Source organism: Paramacrobiotus metropolitanus, unplaced genomic scaffold, assembly GCF_019649055.1.
Source record: "Paramacrobiotus metropolitanus isolate TYO unplaced genomic scaffold, Prichtersi_v1.0 Parri_scaffold0000037, whole genome shotgun sequence".
Classification (NCBI taxonomy): Eukaryota; Metazoa; Tardigrada; class Eutardigrada; order Parachela; family Macrobiotidae; genus Paramacrobiotus; species Paramacrobiotus metropolitanus.
The window spans coordinates 412512-428565 of record NW_026570257.1 but is presented as its reverse complement, the minus strand read 5'-3'; the positions used below and the strand labels follow the sequence as shown (position 1 = coordinate 428565).

At 44.3% G+C, this 16054-nt stretch overlaps 1 protein-coding gene across 3 annotated transcripts; it reads left to right on the top strand.

The window, feature by feature from the left end:
• The first annotated feature begins 185 nt into the window (after nucleotides 1–185).
• Nucleotides 186–7030, top strand: LOC129589778 (uncharacterized). 3 transcript variants are annotated; one of them, XR_008690655.1, is made up of 9 exons: nucleotides 229–870; nucleotides 1014–1128; nucleotides 1323–1632; nucleotides 2551–2679; nucleotides 3256–3481; nucleotides 3809–4070; nucleotides 4599–4822; nucleotides 4911–5037; nucleotides 6946–7030. XR_008690655.1 is itself a non-coding variant. In XM_055484635.1 (8 exons), the coding sequence occupies exons 2-8, from the start codon at nucleotides 649–651 to the stop codon at nucleotides 4697–4699; spliced, it is 1365 nt and encodes a 454-aa protein (XP_055340610.1). In that variant the 5' UTR covers nucleotides 186–320; nucleotides 462–648; the 3' UTR covers nucleotides 4700–4900. The 3 variants fall into 3 exon arrangements, 2 of the variants coding, with proteins under 2 accessions (XP_055340610.1, XP_055340611.1); XM_055484635.1 differs by lacking the exons at nucleotides 4911–5037; nucleotides 6946–7030 and having other exon boundaries at nucleotides 186–320; nucleotides 462–870; nucleotides 4599–4900; XM_055484636.1 differs by lacking the exons at nucleotides 4911–5037; nucleotides 6946–7030 and having other exon boundaries at nucleotides 228–870; nucleotides 1313–1632; nucleotides 4599–4901.
• Nucleotides 7031–16054: the final 9024 nt, after the last annotated feature.

The window sequence follows — 16054 nt, the reverse complement described above, 5'->3', positions numbered from 1 at the left end:
TTCTTTTTCCTCTTTAAATTCTGCCGTAAAGCGCATTTAAACCACTGAGGTGACTGCATAGAAGTATTCGGGAGTACTTAAAACACCGCGTGCGTATGCTTAGCCATCATAACGCCCGTGGGCATTTGGGCAATCTAAACCCGGTATACTTCTCTTGTCGGCATACACTGTGCTGACTGTATTATACCGGTAGTCGCTACTTTCGTGTAGAAGCCAATGCGCGACATAATATTTACTGTTTTTTTACATCCGTGTGTGTAATGCAGTCGTGTAAAAAATCATGGCATGCAAGTTCCCCATTCTGCTTATGAGCTAATACGGTATATGATTATTGCCAACAAAACGTAAATGATGACAGTCTGCATTCTGCTTGCGTGATGTTGTACGATTTGTGTATTTGTAGTACTACCAGTAGCATCACAAATAATTTTCCGCATTCGATGCCTTTTTGCATTTCGCAGTTTCGCCGATGCTCGATTTTGTTTCGATTAAGGCCAGAGCAGTTATTTCATTGCTGTGATAGTGGGAATTCTGAATGATACCAAAATTATTTCGTTTTGGATGATGCCGTGAAAATCTGTCAGAAATTCTACAAATGGCGCAAACGTACTTCCGCTGTAACTGGCGTTGCTTCTTCAAGACTGAAAAATGATGCACAGGCAGCACAGCAACCCTTTTGCGGAGATGGGATCACTCGTTATTCTTTTAAAGCAGCGTTTTTTAACCCTGAGCGTTCTATTTAATTGTGGCAGCTGCGTAATTCAGGTCTACAGATTAGACAACGGAACGGTTTCTTTGGATTCGTCGACTGGTTATACGATTTTCAATGAGCAGCACTCAGTTTTGGGACAACGGGATATCTCCGTCCCGGTAAGTCGATACCAGGTTCATATTGTTTGCAGTTAAACATAACAATTAGAAAACCGGGCGAGCGAATGATCTCTGGCAATACTGAACTCGTGCAATCTGAGATCACCATCTGCACTATACATGGGAGTTTCTGGCCTTTGCAGATCTATTTGAGAACAGAAAATGTGGAGCTTTGTAAGGCAACAGGACCTTCTTCGTTTCTCCCATGGCGTCATATGTTTTTAATAACGGATGACGAAATATGCTCAACGAAAACAGGTATTCTTGCATCAGATCATTAGTCATGGAACCGGTTCGTGTGATAATTGAACAATTGTGATGCAAAGGATACCATACATGTTTATGATTTCATAAGGGCTTCGATTATAATGACTTACGTAAGCCCCAAAACATTACTTACGATAGTTTTCAGTTCTGACATCTATGGTTTTTAATTGCTCAGCAATACGAAGGCAGATCTCTACGACGCCAATCCAAACCAGTTGGAGATGCCCGATTAAATGAGGCGAATGGAATCTTCGGCAAAATTTTTTATGCTCAAACAAATGGCTATAGCGGCATCATCATTCACCCCAGCCTGTCCAAAGCATATGGAGAAAAATCTGTAATCGACAATAGCATAGGGAACCGGACCACGTACCCCGCTGCTATACCCAGTGATATTTTCGCCCCAATTAAAATTGACGTGCATTTTGTCAGTTATGAGGATGGAATGAACCTAAAGAAATTTGTCTATGATGCCCGACCCTCAGCTACAACACAGTAAGACAAGACAGCAGATGTAGTTGTAGTTTAGCACACTCGTTGTGGCTTAGCACACTCGTTGTGGCTAGCACACTCGTTGTGGCAAGCACACTCGTTGTGGCTTAGCACACTCGTTGTGGCTTAGCACACTCGTTGTGGCTAGATGGATAAACCTTCGGGTTTTGAAAGATAGTCTACATCGAGCGCGGTTTGGACTTAGATGGGTGACCACTCTGAGTTCAGGCTGCGAGTGCACGGCCCGCAAGGCCTGTGTGCGAAGTGCTTGGCTGAGGCAGCAATACCACCAAGGAGACGGGCACGGGAGATGGAGGATCACAATACCACCCTGGCTACTCAGCAACGGCTTGACTGAAAGGCCTGTGATGTCCGCAGCACCAATCGTGCCAAATGTAAGTAGACAGGGAAATCAGTCGAAGCAGAGGATTGGCGCCTTCCCTAGAGTTGTGCTTGCTATCTACCTGTTTAGAACTCTCTTAGTCTGGTTCTGTTGAACGTCTTGCTCTGCCCAAGCCGGTCAGCGCCATTGCGCGTTAAAATAAAGCTGGCGCTCGCGTTTGCGAGCTGCTGCACACGATCTGTCTGTTGCAGTGTTATAGCCTCCATTGTAACTCTGCGTGAATGAATTACCGTACTTTGCACAGAATGTTCTGTCTGTCACCTGATTAATGCATTGCTGAACATGTAAACCGAGCCGTTTTCGAAACAACCAGCCGAATAAAGCAATCGCAAAGTACGGCTGTGTTTTTTTTTTTCGTTTTTTTTCTAATAATACATTAAACTGAACAGCGTCATTTTCATCTACAGAGTAGAGTGGTAAGGCATGTAACAGAATTTGACCACGCTTATACCTATATCTGACCAAGTATTCTGCTTATATAAATATATCTTCTTGATCTGCACTTTTATTTGGTATAGATACCGCATGGTTTCGGTAAACCGAACTCAGTACTACAATTTGATACAGTTGGTATTTCTCTCCGGATTCGGATCGGACAATGAATCACCAGAAGTGCCAGAAGGGCTCTTTCCAGTTCTAACGTCACTGTAGGTTTGCAGACATAGCTACTGTACTACTGATTCCCGTAATACGCACAATGTCGCTTCCCTTTAACGATTTATGCGCAGTTGCGCACTGGAGGTGTTGCCTGGTGCACGCTGCCTAATTACTAATAGAAGTATGGATTTTTCGAACCAGGACCGAGTGGCCGGTTTTTGCTCTCTTTCAACCGATCTTTACAAAAGTGGGGCCAGAGTTCTTGGCACCACTGAATGCAGCCGCAAAATTGGCCAGCTGTTTCGAATTTTAAAGCAGAAGTTGCAGATACTACTTTTAAATTAATAAGTAATTGGTAATAAACATTCAACAGGATTAAACTGCACTTGTGACGAAGACCCAAAACGTCAATGGTAATATTTTAGTCTTCGACATCATCAAAGTGTTCCGATAAATAAATATCGTTGTTATACTTTGGAGGAACTTATTGTGCGTGTCTGCGACGTTTCAGTGCATTAATTAGTATGAAAATGCACACTGCTTGCTATGGTTCCGTGCTTTAACTTTTCAACTATTAAATTGCTAATATTAAATTTGTTGCATGCTTAAATATTAAGTGGTTACAGGGGATTGAAACTAAACACGACTAGCGGCAACTCGACTGCGTCCTTATCCCAAGCCTCCAGTAGTGCTGGATTGATAGTTTGCGGAATCGTGATAGGAAGTCTTGTGTTATGTTGTTGTTGCCCGTGCATGCTGTGCACGGGCAACCTCCGCCCCTCTTCTGCTACAGAAACGACGCCAACACAACAAACTTCTGCTGAAGAAGCGGCGCCAGCACAGCAAGTTACAGTAAGTTGCCCTCAAGGGCACGGCGAGACTCCGCCGATGGTGGCTGCTTTTTCCAAGTGAAAAGGAACGACAAGTGAACATCGAGAGAAGTATTATATGTAATATCATGGATTTAAGTGAAAACTGCAGAGTATTTCTTGAATGGTGCAAACACTTTTCGGGCGACCGGAATAACTGGCCGCGATTAATTTTTACATTTCAGATTAGCTCCTCAAAATTAGATTTAAAAAAGCAGACTATGGAGTTGTTTGGATAATCCAATAGATAATTCCGTAGTTGACTCCACAGTTGGACTATGGATAATCCCATGGTTGTTTGGGATTGCAGGCTCCTCAAACTGCTGGAGATGCCGAGGTGGCTAGGAATCTGGCTCATCAGGAGCCTGTCGATCAGACGGTTATTGCAGCTTCATTCTCTCAAGTTCGATCAGATGAATCAGCTATTATAGCTGCCGGCGCCCCGCTGACAGCTCAGGAACTGCAGCAACTTTGCCAGATACATACCACCGAACCGACGGACAACGTGTGCCCCATTTGTCAGCAGCTGTACAGCGTGGGCGAGTTGATTGTCGTACTACCTTGCCTTCATGGTAAGATCTCGATATGGTATGAGGTAGAAATGCATCTTATCGGACAGGAAGATGTCGCACAGCACTTTTAATTATAATATCCGATCACCAGAGTAATCGCTCCACTATGAATGCTCCCGTGCCCAGTATCGGGTATGTAGCTCACAATGGGTTTTTTTTGTAACTTTGTAATACAATTACGAACATCCATAAGTCATAACGCGTGTCTATTCTTTTGTCGCTATGTACAAACTGTGCTCGTACTTATTCCGGCCGTTGTATTAAGTACTGTACATAAAAGGGGCTGGCAATGGCTTGGGCAAGAAGCCTATACTTGCTGTCGTCACCCGGCTGGAGTGTGACGTTGCGGCAATACATACGGTACATTGTACGTAAGCACCATGTTTAGCCACAGCGTAAACACCAGCCGGGTGACGCCAGCAAGTACAGGGAGTGCTTACCTAAGCAACTATCCGCCCCTTTTATGTTGACAAGTAGTCACAGTAAGATGAAGCTAGTTGCTGGTGGAATGTTGCCCTTTTCTTGCAGCTGGACATAACGCCTGCTTGGTACCGTGGCTGGCTACTTATTCACGAAACTGCCCGTTGTGCCGAACTTCTGCGGCCGCGGGCGACTCCGTGTTGACCTAAATCTTTTCTTTTATTTCTTGCTTCATTCGAATATGCTTATTATCAACTGTTACAGCGTTAAAATCCGCAACCCTGGCTGGGCATTGGACATGGCTTCGATTTGACTTTTGCAGCTTGATATTGGTTAGTCGGTTAGATGCGTTTTAAATCCGTATATACGTTTCAAATACATACATTTTAAATACATCGTATACATTAAATAATGGTATAGGTACAGATATTTAGTAAACGAAAGCATTGAATGGATGCGAGAATGAACATGGTTGGAAGATCGTGCGAAGCCCCAGTCGCGTCCCAATTGCAATCGCGTTTTACAATTACTCAACTAGGTGCACGAGGTACTGTACTTAGAGAACGGCTGCTCACCGTACGTTATCGTATCTCTTCCCGCGCCGCGGTTCCGAAGTTCCCGAATAAAATTTGTTGAATTTGGTTAACCGAACGCCCAGTCGGCATCCTTTACGATCGCACCGGCTTTGTATTTCGCAAATGTGTTAATCGAATCACCTGATTACAGCTGCAACATGGTACTATGCAACAGATCACATAAAAATCTTGGATTGTCGTATCACGAGCTGCACCAAAAAATATTTATACGCACTTCGGTTGACCACACGACAGCAAAATTGTAATAACGACGAATGCAATTTCATGAGTGTCATGAAAGCAGATACCTTACTCTTAATTGTAAATTTGTAATTGTGCTAGTTATGACCGGTTGTTCGCAAAACAAACTATGGCAGTATGCGTGTATCGTATGTACTCTTTGTAATATGTGAAAAGCAACATTGACAGTTGAGTTAATTTCGCTTCGTCAGTTTCCAATTTACATGTTTGAACAACAGTGAAATGTTGAGAAACTGCTTATACCGTTATACGTCAAAATACATGTTACAGTATTGAAATAATAGCTATACGCTCCGGCATTTCTAGTAAGCCGATCACTGTTCTTAAGCAATTTTTATTAACCGATCACCAGCCTTCTGGGTGGTCTGCTACATGGTGAACTTATGATCGCTTAGGTAGCTTACGTTCTGTATGTGAGTGATCGGTCATTGAAACTCAACCTGTATACGGTACTTCGATGTTCTTATTAGAAGCCTTTTTGCACTCGTAAAAAAACTCGCTATACAAAATTCCATCATTGGCACACACAAAAATTAAGTTTTACAGCTTTTTAGTTAATTATACGATTGTAGAGATAGCTTGATTTCATAGAAACTGCAGATTCAAGTATGTAATATTGCTCAAATAGCAGCGGGCTGTTAATGCTAATAATGCCGCTTCTTGTGCAAGATCATAATGCTATAGAGATAGCGTTTCGAGTTTCGGAAAATACTGAAGCAAGAAAAGTGAACGGTTATTCAGCAAAGTCGAAATTTGCGTAGACTGTTGGAAAGACTCCGAAACAGTACTATAACGTACAGAACAGTACGATACACAGACGTTTTCTGCCATTCACAGTATCACAGTTGAGACAAAATAGCCCAAAGCTCCTTTGGAGCAACGTGCGATAAATTAACGGATGACTATTCAGAATTCAGATGCGGGTGAATACTGCGAAAAATGGCCATGTGAGCTCTGTACGCCTTTTATTATCGGCTGTCCGGATATGTCTGAGAATTAGCCAAGCGCAGGCTGCAGTAAATTAACTGAATTCAAGCTGCATACGGTTCTCGGAGAAGCGCTCACGCTGCATAGAGAAAACACAACAAAACCGCAACTCCTCGAAAGATCACTTTATTTCCTTGAAATAAAGACTAGAAAGGTGACAACCAAAACAAATCTAAAGGGAAAAAGGGCATGAAATCAGAGAGCTCAAGAGGAATCGATGTTGTCGATTCCGATGCTGGCACTCGAATGGCAAAACACGCTTTGGCGTGTGTGCAGGATGGCAAAAATGGCAAGCCGAGCCATGATGGTAAGGCGTCCGTGCCAATATCCTGTGCACTATGCACAACACTCTGACATGCCACGGGACGGGATGCCGAGGCCCCTTGAGGCTCAAAAACAGGAATGAGAAAAAATGAAAGGATGCATTCGAAATGCAACATAATGAGCAACTCTTATTAAAAAAAATGTGCCATTTTATTCCATCACAGTTAGTGAGAACAGAACGCGGCAAAATGCGGCGTAGGTTAATCAAAACGAGTTTATACTCGTAACAAAAACCGGTAAAATTATTCCGGTAAATTTCCATTCCGGTTATATTCAATCCCGCTTGTTAATCCTTGTTAATTTTGTAGGTTTCCATTCCGGAGATTTATCCTCCAATTATACGCATTGCTGCGTCGATCCACGACATCTTTTGCAACTTAGTGCATCTACGGCAATTTTATTCGTCTGTTATAATGCAATTAGTGCACTACGGCAATTCTGAAACTGATTTGTGCACTGATTTGTGCGTCTACGGCGGTTCCTTTTTTGATGATTGAAATAAATTCAAACTGGTGCACTCGTCGGGCTTTTTACGGCGATTAAATATCGATATATACGTTGTATACTACGGCGATTTTAATTTTAGCATTAAATGCTTTTACGGCATTTGTACCTGTGGTTCTGCATTCAGCGCATTAAGAGCATCGCTCAGTACGGTGGACGTAGCTTTAACTTCGCCACTATCCTCACACATATCGGCGTCAATTTCGCTCTCAGGGAGGAAAAACAACGGTTCGTTGTCATTTTCCGGTATTTGAACTACACAGATATCCAATTCGAGAAGGGACCTTTCCCTATCGTTGACGTCCAACAATTCTCGTTGTTTTTCCCGCAAAGCTTGTCGGGAAGGGAAGAGAAAATTATTCTCCAGCGACGGCTTCTCGTCCGTCTCCATCACAGCTTTTTGCTCCGATGTCTCAGGAGTTTCCTGAATTGTCAGTAATTCTACTGACGCGGTCACTTCATTTTGCGGCGTTCCGCTTGTCGGTACAGTAGCAGTAGTTGTGTTCACAGGAACAACTGCTGGTGCAGTGATTACTGCATTAATCGGTGCGATTGGTGTAGCATTTGCTGTCTGCGGCGTTTCGTCCGTGTCCATCGACACTATCGGTTTCTTCAGTCCAGGTTGGACTGTTTTGCTGGTTAACGGAGTGTCGGGGGAATTTGGAGCGACTTTGCGCTTTCCCTGACTCTGACGTTCGGCGAATCTTTTAACGAGATCATAGATCCCGTCGTAATGTCCATTACGGATTGATTCGGTCTTCAGTCCATCGACTTGCATAACACTCAAAATATCATTTAGGACTTTCGCTTGTTGTTCCTCATTAAGAGGCTCTCCCATACGATTAACGTAACTTTTTAATCGACGATTCTGCTCAGCTTGCCGGTATGTCCGGGCATAATGGTGAGCATGGCAATTGCCCATTAACGCGGAGAGGATAACCAGAATATACTTCTTTAATCCCCATCCGATAGGGATGGTGTCCCATGTGATTTTCATGGGAGCTATCTTACGCTGCATAGCGCACGCGGCACGGCAGAAAAACCAGAACTTTGCTGGATCCGTGTCCGGTAAATAAACTGTAGGAGGAATTCCTCCGGCTCTTCAGTAAATAGGATTTTAAATTGGGAAATTAATTCCCAGTCGACGACGGTAATCTCAATTAATTTCTCTTTTAACTGGGAAATATCCAGCGCACTACGTAAACCATAACGGCGCGGCGTTTCGTATCGCCTTACTTCCATTTGCCGGAACAAATCAATCTTATACATATTAATTGATTTCCGAATACGTAAGTCATACCCGATGGTATGTAACAAGTCCAACGTGTCAGTTATGGCTTTGCCAATTTCGGTTCTCTGATCGGCATTAACTGTGCCAACTACTGACACGACACGATCAACATATTGATCGAGGTCTCGACGAACAACGTCGATATCACGGCGGATGTACTGCGGAGGCGTCTGTCGTTCTGGCAACAACAATACAGATGCGTCTGGCTGGTATTTAACCGATTCACCGCGCGTTGCGCGGACATTCCAGTTCGGCGTTTTCTTTCTCTGAAATTTAACAGCTGAATTCAGCTTACCTGGCATAATATCGCCTTCTTCAAAGGAATTATCTGGGGTTTTCCCCACATTCGGTAAATTATAAGTAATTTTATGCCGAGTTTTACCACTAGCATTGCTAGTATTGCTAGAATAACTAGCACCTGAGTTCGGCTCAGATTCAAAGACTGGTTCACTTACAGGTGCAGGCTGCACTCGCAGCATCTCTAAAGGCGGTTGTTGATTCACCGGCGGTTTCCTGGTCAGTGGCGGAAGATTCGCTAACAGCGGATTAGTTTGCCGCTGTGGTGGCTCTTTCGGGGCTGTTCCGGTTGGCCATGGGCACGGAGTTATCATCCGCGTCTCCGGGTCGTACTGATAACTTCCACTGGGAAGGCTCTGCTGAAGTTGAGCAATATGCTCTGGTGGCAATGCGCCCGGCGGTACTTGCAGCGCCATATTCGTATAACGAATAGGTGTTTGCATTCGCTGCATTTGCGGCTGGTATCCAGGCAGACTTTGCTGCTGATGTTGCGGTGGTTGAAACATCACTGGCGGTTGCCATTGGCCTTGCTGTCCAGACTGAGGGGACAGCATTTGCTGTGATCCGCCGGTATTTGCCATAAATCTCTGTAAATTATGGGAATTATCCCTGCCCGGTAAGTACTGAATACTTTGATCTAGGGGCAATATTTCAAAATTCCCGCATTCACTGATAACCGGTAATTTTACCTGATTCGGTGGCGCGGTTGCGCACTTCAATAGTTCTGCCGTGCACCGCCCGAAATTTTCCGGGTGAATAGCGTAGGACCACTCATCAGTGCCCTCGCGAATAAACTGCACAGCACTGTCGGAAATGCCACGGTAATAGTACGGCGTGGCGCAGACCATTGTCCAATATTCCGGCAATGTAATGGTACGGTAGGCATCCAAGCTGCGTAGCAGCACTTCGTCATGAAGACGGGACACGGTAATCTGCGGATTTTACGATCGGAAATTCGGTCCGAGTGTGCATTCCACACATTTCCGGTTATTAGTATTGTGCTGACATCGTCTGCAGGAGCGCATTGGCGCATAGGCGTACGGTAATTCCTCCATTCCGTCTGCAATTAATTTAAATTAAATAAATTATTCTGCAATTACGGCATTTATCTTATTGCATAATATATGCATCTACCACCTCGGAGATACGATTTAGATTAATTATCCTCTTCGCTGACGTGATCTAACACCACGGATAAAACCATCCCGCGGTGTGGGTCATTTAATCCGATAATTCTCGGATCAGTAATTAAGCGACTTATCGCTAAAGTTACGGCATCGTCTACTTGGTCGGCTATTGCCGGGCATACAGTTGAAATATACTGTATGATTTCGTCAGGCGACGATCCTGATGGATCACCAATTTCCGCAATCGTTTTTATAACGATTTCATCCCACTGGGGGACTTTCTCAAACTGCACTCGTTGCAGAAAGGACAGTCCTTTACGACCAAAATAATAGGACGGCGAAGTTTCGCCATTATAGCGACGGGTTATTTGTGAGGCTTCGTACATCGCACGAATCATAGATTGCACGGCGTACGGTTGATAAGTGCCAAAATACTCACTTATCCGCTGTGCTGTGGGATTTTCCCCTCTCTGTTCAATTTTATATATGGCGATTGCCAAATCATTACGCGAGGGTTGTGCCAACAAGGTTTTTTGTTCATCCAAAGCTATGGGCCTTCGCCCGAATGGAACACGCTTCGCGGGTGAATACGGTACTTCTTCTACATGTTGGCCGGTTAACTCGGCGATCCGTTTACGGTTGGTTTCCGCTAAGGCATATCGCCCACTATTCCCGGCCAGAGCCGCGTCCACGATTATTCCTGTGGCAACTGCCTCATTGACGGCGGTAGTAACATCCGAATAACGCTGCTCAGGATTGACTGAGTCTAACGGCATTGTTAAGTACATATACCTAACAATCTCGTCAATAGTCGATCCACGAACGTTGTGGACGTCCCTAATGGCGATTGCCACTGCTTCTACCATTTCCTGCATGTTATTAACTCTCATGTCGACATATCGACCTTTACGACTTGCAGTTATCGCGTACTTCATTGTTGGTGACCAGTTTTCGTAAACTTCCACCAACGTCCCACGTTCTGAGGCTACCTGCACAATAAGTGCATATTCCTCGGTATCGATGTACCGAGGAGCTATAATCTGCCTGTACTTTTGTAAAAGGTAAGCTGGCGCCGCCATCTTGTCCTTTTTCCGGACGTTATTAATAATGTCCAGAGTCACGTTCGTTCCGGAATTTCCGGAGAATTATTCCGTCCATTGGACTCACTAGAAACTCTTATCGGGTCTCCTTCGCTACCTTTTTGGGCAATATCGCTACATTGCTCGTCTATGACAAGCTGCGGTTGTTCATCGTCATCAGACGACGATGGCTGATGTCTCAGCTTTTCCCTGACTTGGACTACCCTTCGAGTAATCTCCTCTCTGTTTTCTACCAGTTTACGCTTTTTGTCCTCCTCTACTGGTGAGGGCGTGCTTTGCACGCGATAAGGGCGCGTCTTACTGGATATCGCACTAACACTAACGGCTGGCGACGGCGTTCGCGATCCCGTTAATATCGGGATGATGTAGCTCAGTTCTTCCTTAATTCGTACCGGGTTCGGACCCCGTTTAAGAGTTCCAGCCATTTGCTGGTGTTCGACCGGTGCTTGTAACACTCCCATCGGAGTAGGGAATCTGATTACAGCTGGCTTTAAGCCAGTCTCCTTCCAAAACGCCGGGGGCGGTTGCACTTGCAACTGTGGCCGTATTTGCGTTATAACTTGTGGTGTATTATACACATGCTGCGGTATCGTAACTACTCGTAATTCCTTCCCATTAGGGGCGTCTGTTTTCGTCGGGGCAAACGGACCTTCCATTATAAAGGATTGTCCCCAACGCTGCCTATCTCTGGCCTCTTGCTGCTCATGGTCGGCGATCAGCTTTGCTAATCGCTCGTTAGCGTCTGCCGGTGGTTTCGGTGATTTACTCCGTTTAGGCTTTATCTTTAACGCTGTTTCTACTCCTGCTTTTGCAGGTGATTTAATAGGTTTCTTTACAGTTGATTCGTATGGTACCTCTTCAACTTCCTTTGAGGCTTCCGCCGCGTCACTCTGTGCCTTTGCACGCGCTATCATGGCCTTTGCCACTCTTTCTGCTGGCGGAGTAATATGCAGTTGATCAACTGCGGCTATTTCCTCTGGTTGGGCAGCAGTCGCTGCTAACGAGTGTCTATATGATGCCAAGTCGCGTTCCCGATTACTACGCAACAGTAGTTCATATTCGGCATATGATGCCACTATTACTGGATCAGTTTGCGTACTACGTGACATAGTCACTGGAATTACTTCTGGTGCCACATTGGGCAAATTACCGGTGTTCTGAATGTTCTGGACATTCGGGGCAGCAAATCGCTGCGTCGGACGATACGCTTGATTTCCCGCTACGGGTGGGGCGAAGAATCGAGGATTACCTCTGCCAACCGGTCGCTGATTGCTGTCCATTGCGGAAATATCTGCAATGGAAAAAATACACAATTTAATTGTGGATTTTTTTTTATACGGTATTTTGATCAGCTTCGCTTTCCTATCGTGTTTCAATGGAAACGATCGTTTTAATTTATCATCTTATTCTTTACGTACTTTGTACGGTAGTTCAATGATTACACGGTTAACTCTTGTGTATCCATTAGCGCTTTTGCGCAATTTCAACATAAATCGTTTTTTTGGTACCGATTCATTAGCGCGATTGCGCTGAATATCATTATCACCATCGTCTACTGTTTCCCATTCCTCTGTATCAATTACAGGGGAATTATCTGCAGAATTATCTGCGGAGGTACGGACCACATCGGTAGCGGGGAAATTATTGGCAGAATTATCTGCGGCTGCTCGTAAATCCTGTTTGTCAGGAAGTTCACTAAGGTTGTTGTTCTCCAATAAATCCCCAATTAATAGGGTTTCATTTTTCCGGTCATCCTCTGTTGTCCTGTACGGCTTTATGCGTTCGCAATTGACTATTCGTATTTCTTCTGATTTATCAGAATTTATCCGTTTCAACTCCACAGCATTCGTGTATGGGAATCCAATGATTTCCCATGGCTCGATTTCGAACCGACGGCGAAACGATTCCGTCTCTCCCTTCTTCTTTTCTGTTTTAAGGATCACAAGATCCCCAATGTTATAATTATCCTCCGATCGACCCTTGTCGAAACGCTCGGCATTTTTCTCGAATTCGTTGCGAATATGCAACTCAGCTATATCGTGGGCGCGATTCAGATTGTAGCGCAGTTCCTCCATGTATTCGCGAATTGTCGCATGATCTGTCGGCAAATTGGTCTTTGTCTCTGTATCTGCAGGAATAACCTGCTCTCTACCGTACAACATAAAATATGGCGACAGATTTGTCGTTTTATTTGCTACACGATTTTTTCCGGCAATAACAAACGGCAGGACTTTGTCCCAATTGCGCTCCCGGCCATCACTGGCATACATCGCGAGTGAATCGGCTATTGTCTGCATTTGTCGTTCGACAAGTCCGCGCCCGATCGGGTGATATGCAGCACCGAAATGGTGCTGTATCCTTAAACGTTTGTTTATTGCTTCCAATAAATAATTATGGAAATGTGTTCCTCTATCGGTATTCAAAATCTGTGGTGTTCCATACGGCAGGAACACGTCGTAAATCAGAAAATTAGCGACAGTTTCCGCCTTTGCGTCGGGTATTGGTTTTGCAATTACGAATTTCGTAAGTTCATCTATCGCCACGGCGATATAGGTATTTCCCCGTGTTGTTTTGGGCAATGGCCCTTTCAAATCCACTTGCATTCTAAACCACGGCTCGCCGATAGCAATCTGCTGTAGCTTGCCTGGTGGCGCTTTGCGCAGTGTCTTGCGATGTTGGCATGCAAAACAATGATCTACATACTTGATAATCTGAGAGACCATATTCTCCCAGAAGTACCGCAAGGCGATCGCCTGATAAGTTTTGGCGCGGCCTAGATGACCGCTGGCTGGTGCATCATGCATTGCATGCATGATATCCACGCGCATGTGCTTTGGTACAACAAATCGACGGTTAATACGACCGTCTTTTTCCGATATTTTATACAATACTCCGTTCCACAATTCATAACCGGAATAACCGGGGCGTTTAAGCAAATGAACGCTTTCTACGCGTCCTTCTAGTGCATGAATTATGCGCTCGATGTTCGGGTCTTTCTCTTGTTCTATCTTGTAGAACTTGAAGTTGTCTTCTTCTTCTTCGTGCTCAGCTCCATCCTTAATCGTCACTACACGAATGGACGGAGTGCTAAATTTCGAGTCTTTAAACTCGTCCCAGTCATCGTCTGGGCATTCAGTGGCTTCTCCCACTGGATGTCTACTTAACGCATCGGCGTTATCGCACTGTTTTCCTGGTCTGTATAGTATGGTCATTTTATGACTACTTAGCTGGAGTGCCCAGCGCGTTAAACGGCCATTTAATCCTTCTTTACGGGAAACCGATCGCAATAAATTTGTTAAAGCTTGATGGTCGGTCTGTACTGAGAAATGCGAGTACTCAATAAAGTGTCGAAATTTCCGACACGCAAAGACTACTGCCATGCACTCTAGTTCCGTAATCGGATACTTTTTCTCAGCGTCTGTGAGCAATTTGCTCGCGTAAATAATCGGGTGACCGTCCTGGTGCAATATCGCACCAATTCCTATTGTGGATGCATCGCATTCAATTACGGTCGGTTTACTTGGATCAAATTTTGCCAGTACTGGTGCATTAATTAATGCCGATTTTAAATCAGTAAATTCACTATCGTGGTCATTAGACCAGTTCGCTTTTACGTCTATTTCTCCTTTTAACAACCCGTATAAACGGCGCGTTCTACCGGCAAAGTCTTTGACAAATTTACGGTAATAGTTACAAAGTCCTAAGAAGGATCTCAAATCCTTTTCACTCTCTGGTTTCGGATACTTCTCAATTGCCGATATTTTATCGGGATCCGTTTTATTCCATCCTTGGACACAATATGTCCAAGGAAATGTAACTCCGTTTCGCCAATATGGCACTTGCTCGGTTTCAATGTAAAACCAGCCTTTAAAAGGCACTCACACATTAAACGTATTTTACGTTTGAGATCTGCGAAGTCTTTAGCGACGGCAATGATATCATCCAAATAAGCGAAAATATTTTCGCAGTGGACGTCTGCTAACGTCCTATTCATGGCTTCCTGAAACGTTGCAGGGCCATTACAGACACCAAACGGCATCCTTAAAAATTCGTAAAGTCCATCCTGCGTAATAAACGCAGTTTTTTCGATGGAGTCTTCGTGCATTTGCACTTGCCAAAATCCTGCATTGCAGTCAAAGCCACAATAATACTTATTGTCAGCTACTGCCTGCAATAATTCGTCCGGATTTGGGAGAGGGTAATTGTTCTTTTTCGTAGCGTCGTTTAATTTAATATAATTCACGCAAAATCGCGTACCGATGGTTCCATCGGGATTCTTTTCACTAGCTAGTACTACGGGAAAACACCAGGGAGAATTCGATTTCCGAATTATCCCTTTCTCCAGCATTTCGTTAACGTGTTCTTGAATAATTTCGCGGCCTCGCCACGAAGTTCTATGCGGTTTGCACTTTATCGGTGCAATATCACCGGTATCGATTTGGTGCTTCACGATTTGTACGTCGCCGAACGGACGGGTTTTCGTCGCGAATAAACCGGGATATTCGAGAAATATCTCCTTAATTTCTCTAATTTCTTGTACGGTTAATTCTGGATTTATTTTTAATTCATCAACCGCTTTTTTGACTGTTTCCTGCTCTTCCGGGGTCATTTCGGCCAACATTGCGGCATTAACTTGTATATTTACGTCAGGTATTTCCTCATACGGTTCCAAATAGCCAATAAATTGGCCTTTTTCAATCGACTGCCGCTGGTTTTGAAAGTTAACGAATACCATGTCAAATTTATTATTCAGTGGTTTAACCACTCCTTCCATCGGTTTTATCCGCCGCTCCATATACAGGTGCGGACTAGGAAGGAATAAAAACTTGTCGGTATCGAACTGCTCATCTGCATCGAATTGGACATTTACTGTCGCCCAATTAGTACCCGGATTAATTAGTAGTTTATCGCCGGCGAAAACTTTGATAGGCTTAGCGCGTGTACCGCGGTAAGAAGGGTTAATGTTCGGAGACTGGGAAAATTCCCAAGTCGGAGATTCATTAGTGATCTCGGCAGAATCAGTGGGCCCTACCAACTCTGCATTTACGATAATTAAATTATTAGAATCCGGTACTACTTCGATGCTAGCTTGATTAAT